The sequence below is a fragment of the Notolabrus celidotus genome, chromosome 1, assembly GCF_009762535.1.
Source record: "Notolabrus celidotus isolate fNotCel1 chromosome 1, fNotCel1.pri, whole genome shotgun sequence".
Classification (NCBI taxonomy): domain Eukaryota; kingdom Metazoa; phylum Chordata; class Actinopteri; order Labriformes; family Labridae; genus Notolabrus; species Notolabrus celidotus.
The window spans coordinates 34,711,579-34,723,163 of record NC_048272.1 but is presented as its reverse complement, the minus strand read 5'-3'; the positions used below and the strand labels follow the sequence as shown (position 1 = coordinate 34,723,163).

At 40.8% G+C, this 11,585-nt stretch overlaps 1 protein-coding gene across 1 annotated transcript; it reads left to right on the top strand.

Moving 5' to 3' along the window:
• The first annotated feature begins 988 nt into the window (after positions 1–988).
• Positions 989–10,531, top strand: LOC117816986. The gene is made up of 7 exons (XM_034689450.1): positions 989–1,122; positions 1,252–1,590; positions 1,782–2,114; positions 2,287–2,406; positions 4,469–4,804; positions 5,143–5,460; positions 8,757–10,531. The coding sequence occupies exons 1-7, from the start codon at positions 1,059–1,061 to the stop codon at positions 9,092–9,094; spliced, it is 1,848 nt and encodes a 615-aa protein (XP_034545341.1). The 5' UTR covers positions 989–1,058; the 3' UTR covers positions 9,095–10,531.
• The last annotated feature ends 1,054 nt before the right edge of the window (positions 10,532–11,585 follow it).

Genomic DNA, 11,585 nt, shown 5'->3' with positions numbered 1-11,585 from the left:
CCCGATGGCAATCTATACATAATGTGTTCTTAAAAAAAGAGCCAAAAGAAGCTGCTATCTACAGCCGGAGTAAACCTGGGGAAAACACCAACCAATCCCTGCCATCAGGAGTCACATTATGAAACCAACCAAATCCTGTCCTGCCGTTCTGCCCGCCTCCTGTGCGTACATTTCATGTTTGCTTGTGTTTTTAACTTTCACTATGAGAATGTTTTGTTGTTTTCTTACCGCTGAGTGAGACATGAGTTGACGTAGTGCAAGACACAAATGATGTGCTGAGGACTAGTTTTGAATCAGTCACAATCATATGGTCACAAATCAGCGGCGCTCGTGCATGTGAACGGGGGCGTCATTTTGGAGGAGCTCCAAGGGGAGGGGGGGAGGTGTCAGACGGAGTCCTGAGGAAATGCTACATTCAAATTCATGCTAGTTTTCCGTGGCTACCAACCCTAGTTTTAAGGCATCCTTCTCTGCTGTTGGATGTCTTCAAATGTTAAAGGGAGAGCTCAAGGTGACTGCTTGTCTTGTCTAAGTCTGGGAAATTGACTTTGCATGTAAAGAGGCGTCTTCCAGCAGAACCTTCATCTTTTGCAGCAGGACATCTATTTCAGTTGACATGGTTTCGTCAGCTCCACGTTTGGTGCTGCAACATTCACAGTATTCAACAACGGTAACAATTAGAGGTGTTTATCTTGGGGTCAGTGTGCACAAACAGATTTGTGACAAATGGATTGCTGATATGACTTGTGCATACACAAGAAATGTACACATGCAGAAAGACTCACACTTGGAGCAGCTTATTGAAGTGAGTCACAGCACAGGTGTTTCTGCAGATTGTTATGCAGGAGGTTGTAACAACAGGTTAAAGTCCAGGGGGAGGTGCAACATAAGAACACAATATGTTTATGTAATGAACAGTCAAGCCTTACACTCTACCTGAGTCCAATACCATGTGATCTTCAGTCCAGGGAATCTGTTTGATCTTCGAATCACCCGAAACTAAGGTGTCAAAGTCTGCGTTCACTTCAGCATGTAGTGAAAACCTGTAACCGCGTCTCATGGAGTTCTTACAGATGATGAAAAGTATGATGAAAGTCATGCTTGTTATTTTGCTGTTACAAGGTGAGTGTCTCTAATCAGTTTCATTGGCCCACTTTAAAGTTGTGAATTCTGTATGTGTGGTCTTGTGTTTGTCAACTTTTTGTCACACTCATGCACTTCAATCCTGTGCGATTCCCTCCGTGCCTCCAGGTTCCTCCGCTCAAACCCTCAGGGAGCGCAGCGCCTTGGTGGGAACAGATGTGACTCTCGGCTGCGTCTTTGATAAACTATCCAAGCAGGTGGAGTGGAGCGCTCTCACTGTGGAGTGGTACATGGTGGATAAACAATCAGGGAAGAGAACTGTGTACACTTTTGTAGATGGTAGAGCGCACATAAACAGAGCCGGCTCCGTGGTGGATGAAATGCAGTTGCTGCAAAGTGATGCATCCCTGAAGCTTTGCAATGTGACTGTGGGAGATGAAGGGCTGTACACATGCAGAACCATCACACCCAGAGTCTACACTGAGACTGTTTCACTCAAAGTGCAAGGTATGCTTCTCTTTGTCTCTCTTGTCTGTGTCAAATACTCTGCCTTTAGCATGTCATTGCTAACTGCTGTGATGTTACAGTACAAAGGTAGTTTCTTTTTCCTTTGGTGCATGAAGCATTTAACTGAATTTAAAGAGAAATAACCGACTAGAGAGAAAAAGTACACGCACTGTTTTTGATCTTTTCCCCAGCTCGGCCTTCAGTGTCACTACCAGAAGATGCAGCAGTAACAGAGGGGCAGGAGAAGACGATACAGTGTAACATCACAGGTTACTATCCAGACAAATTGGCTCTGACGTGGCACATCCAAAACGGCTCCGACACCGTCCCTGCAGCTGCAAGCCCACTCTTTGGTGTCTGCACTAACATGGCCGTTCACAATCCAGATGGCACCTTCAGTATTCGCAGTGGCATCACTCTGCACTCCTCAGCAGTGACGGGTGGAGAGATGCATCTCATCTGCAGGGTGGAGCACCAGACCTACACTCTGCCTTACAACAGATCTGTGACACTGACTGTTCAGGGTGAGATGTAATTCTTTATCCTTCAAACTCTGAGTTCCTCGTGCTATTACGTGAACAGAATGTGTTTTTAGAAAAACAGGTAAAACTAATAACAAACACTCTCTTTGTTCCTCTTGCTCAGTGTTGTATGTATCCTGTTTGATGAATGTCACAAGAGCTCTTTTTCTTGCAGCTCCATCTCTGCCCCCTCACATTGTTGGTACACTTCTATTCCTCGGCAGTTGTCTGATTTTTTCCATGGTCGCTGCTCTCATAGGAATCTCTGTGTCTGTCCTCAGGCGGCTCCATAAAGGTAAGTCTCAATGTGAACAAGGTGGGTCCCTTTCATTGAAAACTAATCATGGCTAACTTTGGATGGTGGATATGATGATTTCATGATGCAATTTGGCAGATTATTGATTTTTGAAATGATCACATGACGAATATTGTTAATGGATAGATCTTAACCTGTATTCATGAAATGCTCTAGTTTTCTCAAATAGTTAGAAATAATAACGTTCTCATTGTTGATATCAAAGTGCAAGAACTGAACCCAAAGATTTTCTCGAGTGTAATGTTGCTAAGTTCATGAAGTGATTTCTTCTTTTGGTAAAGACACCACTCGACAGAGTCGTGTCATGTCATGGGGTGGCATTTGCAAATAAAATTGCGCTAAAGTGCCTTCTCAGATTAGATAAAATATTACGAATGGCCTTCTCTGATGCCCTTTCATTGGAAAATGCATGGAAAAGTGCCCTCTGGCCCCTCCAGTGAATTAAATGTAAAAAAAAAAAAAGCCCTCTTGTCGCCCATGTAGTTGATTATGTTAAATATGTAATGTTATCAATAATATCGAAATGTATTCATAGTATTGTGTTTTCCTTTTTCATAATTCAATTTCCACCACAAATGGTCCCAAAAATACATCACAATGCAGGAATTAAGTTTTAGATGTTCAAATTTCATTTGTGACGTGTCTTGCCATAAATCAAAATCAAAGTTCATGTAAGGTTTTCTATTTATTAACAAAGTCTCAAAATAATTAAATACCAAAAAAGATCTAAATAAAAGATGATAATGACGATGGCGATGGCAGTCAACAAAAAATATTCAAACTCACTCCTCTTTGTGCCTCCCACCAAACAACTGAACAGGTAGATAAAAGGTAAACCACACACATGAACCCAAAACCGGAAATGAAGTCAACCATAAAAGAAAAAAATCATGATTAACATAGAAGACAAGGGGTTTGAAAAGAGGTACCTTTTTTTTTCTGTTTTCGCCCCTGCCCCTCAAACAACCTGAGCATGTCACTGCTGACTCATGCAGGGGTGGTGTGAAGTTTGTGCAAACACAAACAAGAATGACTCACATTTATTTACCCTCCACCAGCTACGTTAACTATTACTTTAAGTATCATACTGATGTTATTTACATGTGCGTAATATTTTGTTTACTTTAAAAGTTACACAAAAGGAACACATAAATCTTCTACGCTTGATTCTTTGAGGAGATTGTTTAATCAAAGTCCCAATTTTAAGCACTTGATGCATTACAAAACCACTCCTTCACACTATGTTCCTGTCAAATATACTTATACGTTTCATTAAGTATATTTATTGGGAACCAAAACATGGCCCATACATTTATTTGTATTACTAAATGTATTTGTATTATTTGTTTTCTTTGACATTGTGCAGGAGTCTGCTTGTTGATAAACTGATTCCTCTCCTGGGCACCTCTCATATGAAATAGATGTGTAAACTATTTTTCTACAATTAAAGGTAAAAAAAAGTAAATGTGCTGTTTTTGAACATGATGAAAACAATAAGCTGCCTGTGTTTAGGATTTTAACTCTTTAATTAACAGAGAAATTCATCTTCAAAATAAACTGGTGAAAAGTCTTCCTCCCCACCCAGCTCAGATGGGACAGAGGTGGGCTCTGTCACAATGCTGTTAGCACACAGCAGAGAGTGGTGATGCTAACAGCTCAACTCCCCAGTTAGACACAAAATGAGCAGCTGAACGAGCTGCATAATTCTATGGGCGTGTTTGCGCATGAATATCTACGTATTAGTGACTGCAATCCATTCTTAGGGAATGCCCATTTAGTATTAAGGTCTAAAACCACCAAAAACAACCAGTAAAGCTGAAGCACCCCTTTATTCATTAATTTTCAAGATGTGTATATTTTTTCTTATGGCATTAAAAGAATAAAATTTATTTTCTCAAAAGTAAACTGAAATAATTTAGGTCTAAATCAATTAACTGTTATCCCTTTAATATGTCACCTGTTTATGCATAATTCAAGCCTGAGTCATAATCAGAATAATGTTCAATTGTGCGATAAGATACATTTTTATTTAACTTCACAGCTCCACCGAGTGTTTCTCAAATCACACCCAACATCATCTACGCTGACGTGTCAACACAGCTTCAATGCACCATCCGAGGAGAGAGAAAGCAGAAGCTCCGAGTGAAATGGATCCGATTGAGAAGAATCATAGAGTCTGATGTCCCGTCAGAATCTGCTCCTCTGTTAGTCAGGGAGGACGATATGAGCCACAAAGCTTCTCTCAAGTCACACGGAGATGAACACATATCTGTCCTGCCTGTGTGTCTGAGTGTCACTGAGGACAAGACCAGATACCTGTGTGTGGTACAAAGTAGGGACAAGACTGTCAGCAGAGAGACTACGGTCCAGGTGAAAGGTAAGTAACTGTTGCATAGACTTATAGTGATCATGAAGAGTAATCATGCTGCAGTGGACTCGATAGTTTCCAGGAGAAACAGTCTGCAGATTCATTAATGATGCAAAATCAAAAACACAAGTAGAAGTCCAAACCCTGCTGTTTCTTCCACTGTTATTATTATCTACTGTGAACATGAGTGAACATGGCCGCCCTCTCCTCTCCTCTCCTCTCCTCTCCTCTCCTCTCCTCTCCTCTCCTCTCCTCTCACAACACAACACAACACAACACAACACAACACAACACAACACAACACAACACAACACAACACAACACAACACAACACAACACCCCTCCAGTGGAGCCTTCCCTCCTCAGGATCTCCAGCATCCCTCAGATCCCCAAGGTGGAGAAGCTGCTGGTTCTCTGCTGTCGGGTGGAGAACTTCTACCCCCCTGACGTGGACCTGGTGTGGTTCAGGAGCGATGGAGAGCAGGTCTCCACCATCAAACATTTTGGACCTTTCTCTGCCCAAAATAATCTCTACAGCATGTGGAGTAAGATCGAGCTGCTGATGGCCAGAGAGGATGAGAGTGTGAGCTACACCTGCAGAGTTTACCACACCAGCTTTGCTGATCAAGGCTTCAGAGATGTCCTATACCACATCAACACTCAAGGTAAGAGCAGCACATCATTTCAGCAAGGTACCAAAAATATGATTAAATATGCAATTACACTGCAGAGCATTTGTATTAAACTGAGGCAAATGTCACTTTTTTGGAAGCATTGTTCAAACCTCAGCTTCAAAACTGTTTGGATGCTGGAAAAATGTTGATAAAAACAGAATTTGATGGTTTCTAAATCATCATTTGATTGAACATATTTCAAAGATAACATATCAGATGTTGAAAGTGAAACTTTTTTTCCTGTGTATGGAAAATAAATGCTCATTTTAAATTAGATGCAAGTAACACATTTCAGAAAAGGTCGTGACAAGTGTTACGAACTGCCCCGAGTAGAGGTGAACGAAAATAATAAACAGTCCTAACATGAGTAGTGAAACATGAAGCAAGAGGGAAGGGAAGGGACTGGTTCTCATTCGATGGAGTAGGCTGGGTCAGCTCACCTGTTCGCTGGTCTGCCGGAATACACTGGACAGCGTGGCGGTGAGTGGTGAGCCCAAGCTTCTTCAATGAGTTCCAGTTTTCTTCCTGTTTGGTTGGGGTACTCTTTTTTTGAAAGCTACGTACTGGTTTTCCAAAGTTCATTGTCTCTGTGTGGATGATTCGGTTATACTGTTGACTTCTTATCACATCCCAGGAAAAGAGTGCGTTTTAAAGTATCGAACGAACCAGTGACAACTGAACCCAATCCCCATTTCTCACGAGAACCAGTCAAAGTAAACAATAAAGAAAGGAAAAGAAGAGGAGGCTTAAAGTATCTGAAGTATCTGATATTACCACATAAGATTAAGTATATGTTGCTAGTCTGTGTTGTTTGAAATAAGTCCAGGGACCCACAAGAATGAGTTACAATAGTAGGCTCCAGAAGTCTCTAGGAATGGCCTTAAAAAAGATCACCTTTGACCTAGGCAAATATATGGTTGACAGTAAACAGCTGATGTCCTTGTAAATGCTCAGAACAAGGCGTCCATAAAAAGGAGTCAAATAGCAGCTAACTTGAAACTTGTGTTGAAGAGCCCATATATGTACATGTTTGAAGGACACCCTCATTCTAATTTGAGTGCACCTTCATAGTATTTAAGCCAGAACGTGGAGACAGAAGAGAGGCGACTTCATCTGGCCCGGTCGTCCTCCAAGCAGTCGCGATGCTTGTGACTGATGCTGATGCTGTTTGATTGTAATAAATCTGATTACTATCCAAGATGGCCAGTGTCACGAAGTTTATTCTACATCTACACATCACAGGCTGTTAAGATACGACATATCCATTACTACTAACACAAGAGCATTTGTGGAAACCTTGCAATTACACCGACTGTTGCACTGTTGATGTTGTTTCTGTAGAGTTGATATGCAATGCCATGGATTTTAAGTGTAATCAGACCTTATTCCCCAAAATAATGTGAGTCAAAAAGGGTCACAATCATAGACTGTATAAAATATGGACGTAGTATCAGTGACATCACCCATCTGTTCCTGAGAGCTGTTTTGAAGCAAATCGACGGCAGCAGCCATACTGGAAATGCGGAACTCAAACAGGCAGAGTGTGACGTAGTGTGAGCCTCCTAGCCAATAGCTATGCGTTCCCGACCGGGAGTCACGTCAGTCATGTCCTTATTTGGGCAAAACTCGTAATCTTAATATCTTCTTAACCGTCACGTTAGAAAAAAATTCACCCCCCGTACAGTGTGTGCCGATAGAGAGATCAGCTTTGTAGGGCCAAGCCGTTTTTTGAACCAGGCTGTAAACATGTTTATTAATGCTGCAAAGATCGTCTTTTTCCCATTCATTTCTATGTGGTTTCCGGTGTTTCTGCAGCCAGCCTCAAGCGGATTTTCGATGTATTGCAGTTTATAACACTTCCGCATTGGCTTCATCGTTTGAGACCTGAGGTTGCCGCTTGGTCACAATGGGCCTCATTCACTAATAAATGCGTAGAAACGTTCTTACTCTGCGCATAAAATAAGTGCTTACGCAAAATCCCCGTTGGATTCATGACACGTGTGTACCAGCCAATTTTGTTCTCACCACCATGCGCATATTAGTGAATCAGAATCATTCTAAATTGACAAGCGCGTGCCCGCAACCTGCAATCAGCATACTACCACGCCCTTATTCATCCATATAAGGACATCTGTTTGGTGCATCAAGACGCTGAATTCCACCTCGGCAGAGAGAGAGGTGATTGTTTCGAAGGTTGAGGCAAGAAAATCAACACTTTTCCGAAGCGTATCAGAGCAGGAGTCACCATGACAGAAAAATGAAGCCTGGGTTTCTTACTGAGGCTGTTAATGCTGTGTCTCCTGAGGTTCGCACCGTGGCTCAGGTTAAGAAAAAAAGGTTTGATATTAAAGTGGACGCAAAAAAAAAAAGACTAGCAGAACAGAAAAGAAGGAAGGAAACCGGAGGAGGACAAGGACCACCTGATCTGACAGCTCAGGATTAAAGAATGCCTGCGATTATTGGAGACACCTACATATCAGGAATATGTTCCCGAAACGAGGGATAAAGTGATGATATTCAACCGTCGCCTAATGGTCATTTATTTAATTTAATGAACACAGAACGCCAGAATTATCTTGAACACTTTCTCGGGGGCGTAGAGTAACTTGCCACCAGCTGTGTCCAAACACATCTAACGAGCCTTCAGCAGCCCAAATGTGCGTTCCTCTCCGGCACACGTGTGGGCATGGATGTTGTTATAGCTCGCCTCTTGGGGGTCGGGACTCGCAAATGGAATCATAAGCCGGGCCATATCTCACGTATAAACAACAACATTTCAGCATAAACAGGATAGAGACTTAAGCTAAATATAATATAAAATATGCTCACCAACTAGCCATCCGTTTCTTAGGGCAGGGGTTCCCAAAGTGGGGGTCGAGACCCCTAGGGGGTCGCGAGAAACAAATGGGGGGTTGTGAGATGTCTTCCAAAATGTTTATTCTTAAAGTTGTCTAAAATAGTACATTTCACCCATTATAATAAAAATGTATTTTTCATTTACTGAAAGTAGTTTAAATATGTCATGCATTTAGTTAAAAGAGTATGTGTTTACATTTTCTGAGAAAGTTGGTCATCATCATTTGTGTGTATGCATGGTCTGAGGAAGTTCTAAATTTGTTCGTAGTGTAAGAACAAATTCAAGTAAGAATATATTGATGAATCCCAGATTTGTGCTTCAAACGTGCGTATGCACAGTTTAAGCACGCATTTGTGCGTACGCACTGTTAGTGAATGAGGCCCATTGTGAGGACATATCTTAACCATGTATCCTATGTGTGTTTGGACAGGAGCTGCTCCTAATCTGAGGTTCATTAAGTGTGAACCAACAGCCCCCCTCTTAAACACAGAGTGTACTCTGCACCTCTGCATTGAAGACTTCTGTCCAGAGGATGCGACAGTGACTTGGACTAAAAATGGAGAGGAGGTTCCTTCAGGTGTCTTCAACACTCCCCCAAGCCTGAACTTCAATGGCCTCTACTCCATGTTTTCCTTCCTCAAATTCACCTGCGCTGAGGACGACATAGATGCTGAGTTCAAGTGTGAGGTGGTCCACAGTGCTCAGAAGGAACCAGGAGAGGAGAGGCCCTTCACGCTGCCAGTCCTGCAGATGTCAAACAGCTGCTGAGGTTCACGTTGTGTAGACTGTTGTGTACACATGCATAGAAGTTTGGTTTGTGTTCATGTTGTTATGATGATCCAACCAACATTAGCATCTAACTTTGGTCATTTCTTTGGTCTCTCTCAGGCTAGATATGATGCTTTAGAAAACACTCATCTTCTATGTTTTTATACCAGTAAGAAGTTAGATCATGTGACATCATCTGACAAGAGTGAGACTGAAAATAAGAGACCCTTTGACGATGTTTGAGATCACACTGTTAGATTTGAACAGTAGTATTTGTCTGTTACTGGGCTGAGTAAGGCTGGATATATGCTCACTTTAACGTCATAGTTGTGTGTGTATGATGGCTGCCCTGTGTTCTCTGCATCTGTTTGGAGCGTCTGTGCCTGTCTTCAAAAATTACCACTAAGTGCTTGCAGAATGCAGTATGCACATGAACAGTAGGGGCATTATCGAAAAGGATGGGATGTGACAGGGTCAACACAGCAGCTGGGAACACAATGGCAGACAGATTTGAAGGCAAGCTGATAGACCAAGTCTAAAAATATCCACATGTGACAGTGTGTCACTGCCAGTGCAGACAAATATACCATTCGGAACAGTGGCTGAAGTTAAGTTCTATTTTAAAGATCAACCTTCAAAACTAAATGGAAACAAGTTCGGGATCATTACGTCTGTGCAAAGTGGAAAATGTGGGAGAAACAGAGTGGAGCTGCTGCAGACCGTCTGAGTGCTCCTGTGCGCCCTCTTGAGGTATCCTCCAGTAACATGTTTAGAGCACAGTAAAGTATGTGAACAGTTATGTTCATGAGCAGCCTGCTGTGGATGTGATGTTAAAAAGCAAACATATCTTCAGCATAAGACCACAGATGCTGCTGCTGATATTTTCTAAAGTCTGTGTTCTGCTCTGGGCTGTTTAATTTCACACCCTCAGAGTTTATCAGAACAATGCAAGAGGTCTAAAAGGTTCAGCTCACTCGCTAGTGAGTGCTGATAATTGTAGGTGATGTGCTGCAGTGCAGAGGCTTTTCAGGAGTGTTTCAGAAGAGTTTAGAAGCATACCCAAATTTATTTCTGTCATGTTTAAGAGACATTAAGAAGTGACTGTTTTTTCCAAGTGTGTTTTTACAGAGCTCCAGTATGGCCAATAGTGAGTTGCATAGGGCAGCTGAGAAAAGCAGGCAGGTAGACACAAGGTATGGTTGATATAAAAAAACTTTCAAAATAAAACATTCTGGGGTTCTGGTTTTGGTTCTGAGAGAGTGCCCGATGTGCAGATGCTGTGGTCCTTGGTCGCACTTATCATAGGATTGATTCCGGTCCTTGACATGAATTAGTGCATGTCTTTCCCTCTTTATCTCAATGTTTCCTGCTTCTCTCAAACTGCCCTATCAGACTTAATCGTAACTTAACTCACTTAATAAATATCTAAAGAAAACACTCTGTGCAGCTTCCTGAATTAAAACACTACAGTGACTTACAACAATGCAGAAGAAAACATATTGTCTGAGTAATTTTCGCCACACTTCTCATCTTTTTCAATGGATACCACAGCCTGATATAAGTTAAGAATGGATTTAAATATTTTTTACAATATACAATAAAAATAAATTGACTAAAGAAAGCTGGAAATGAACATGTGGTTTCATCAAACAATTAAGTAGACCTCAAATGAAGCACATCTTCAGATGGAGCAGCATTTTGGTAAACTATAGTTTTTGATATCTTTAGTAAAACAATGGCATTGGGAGGTTTTGAGAATTGAAATGCATTCAAAATAATTTCACAGTAGTCTTTTAAGAAATACGTTTAAAATGATCATACATTTCTAGAATTACAATTACTCTTTGATCCTTTTAATGGAGACATTTTACCTGAGAGTTTACTCAGCTGTGTGCTGAAGGTAAACTTAAACCTTATAATGTTAGTGTGATACCTGCAGACACAGTTTTAAAGCAAATAAAAATAATAATCTGGATTTTAATGTGCCTGAGTAGGAAATGTGTACTTGGCAGGTTCTCAGAGCATTACATGGTTAAACCCCAAATATTGGATGTTGGAGTATTTACATACCATGGTTTAAATGTAAGCTTAATTTAATCAGACTTTATCAATTAGACTTTATTTATAAAGCGCTTTTCATACAATGACATTGTTACACAAAGTGCTGTACAAGAAAAACAACTTAAAATTGAATAAATTAAGAAAAAGATCCCAGCCACAGCCCCGACCCCAAACCCACCCCACAATCCTAATGTTAACAAAACAATATGCAACAATAGTAAGAAAAACAATAAAAAAAATTAATAAATAAATAAAAAATCTAACTAATTTGCTGAACAAACTGAGGAAACGCTCTCATGTTATCTTAATGAGGAAACACTGGAGGTAAAATAAGATGTTAAAACTCAAAACAGGAAATTAAAATCACCAAAGTAAAATATATTTCTAAGATAATAAAAGACTAAAATATTAAACCATTAAAAGAAAATAA

Bases quoted from the DNA above. Each gene is read 5' to 3' on its own strand.
- LOC117816986 (XM_034689450.1), top strand. From the start codon at position 1,059: ATGGAGTTCTTACAGATGATGAAAAGTATGATGAAAGTCATGCTTGTT. The intron at 2,115-2,286 runs GTGAGATGTAAT...TTTTTCTTGCAG, and splicing joins TGTGACACTGACTGTTCAGG to CTCCATCTCTGCCCCCTCAC. The intron at 2,407-4,468 runs GTAAGTCTCAAT...TTAACTTCACAG, and splicing joins CCTCAGGCGGCTCCATAAAG to CTCCACCGAGTGTTTCTCAA.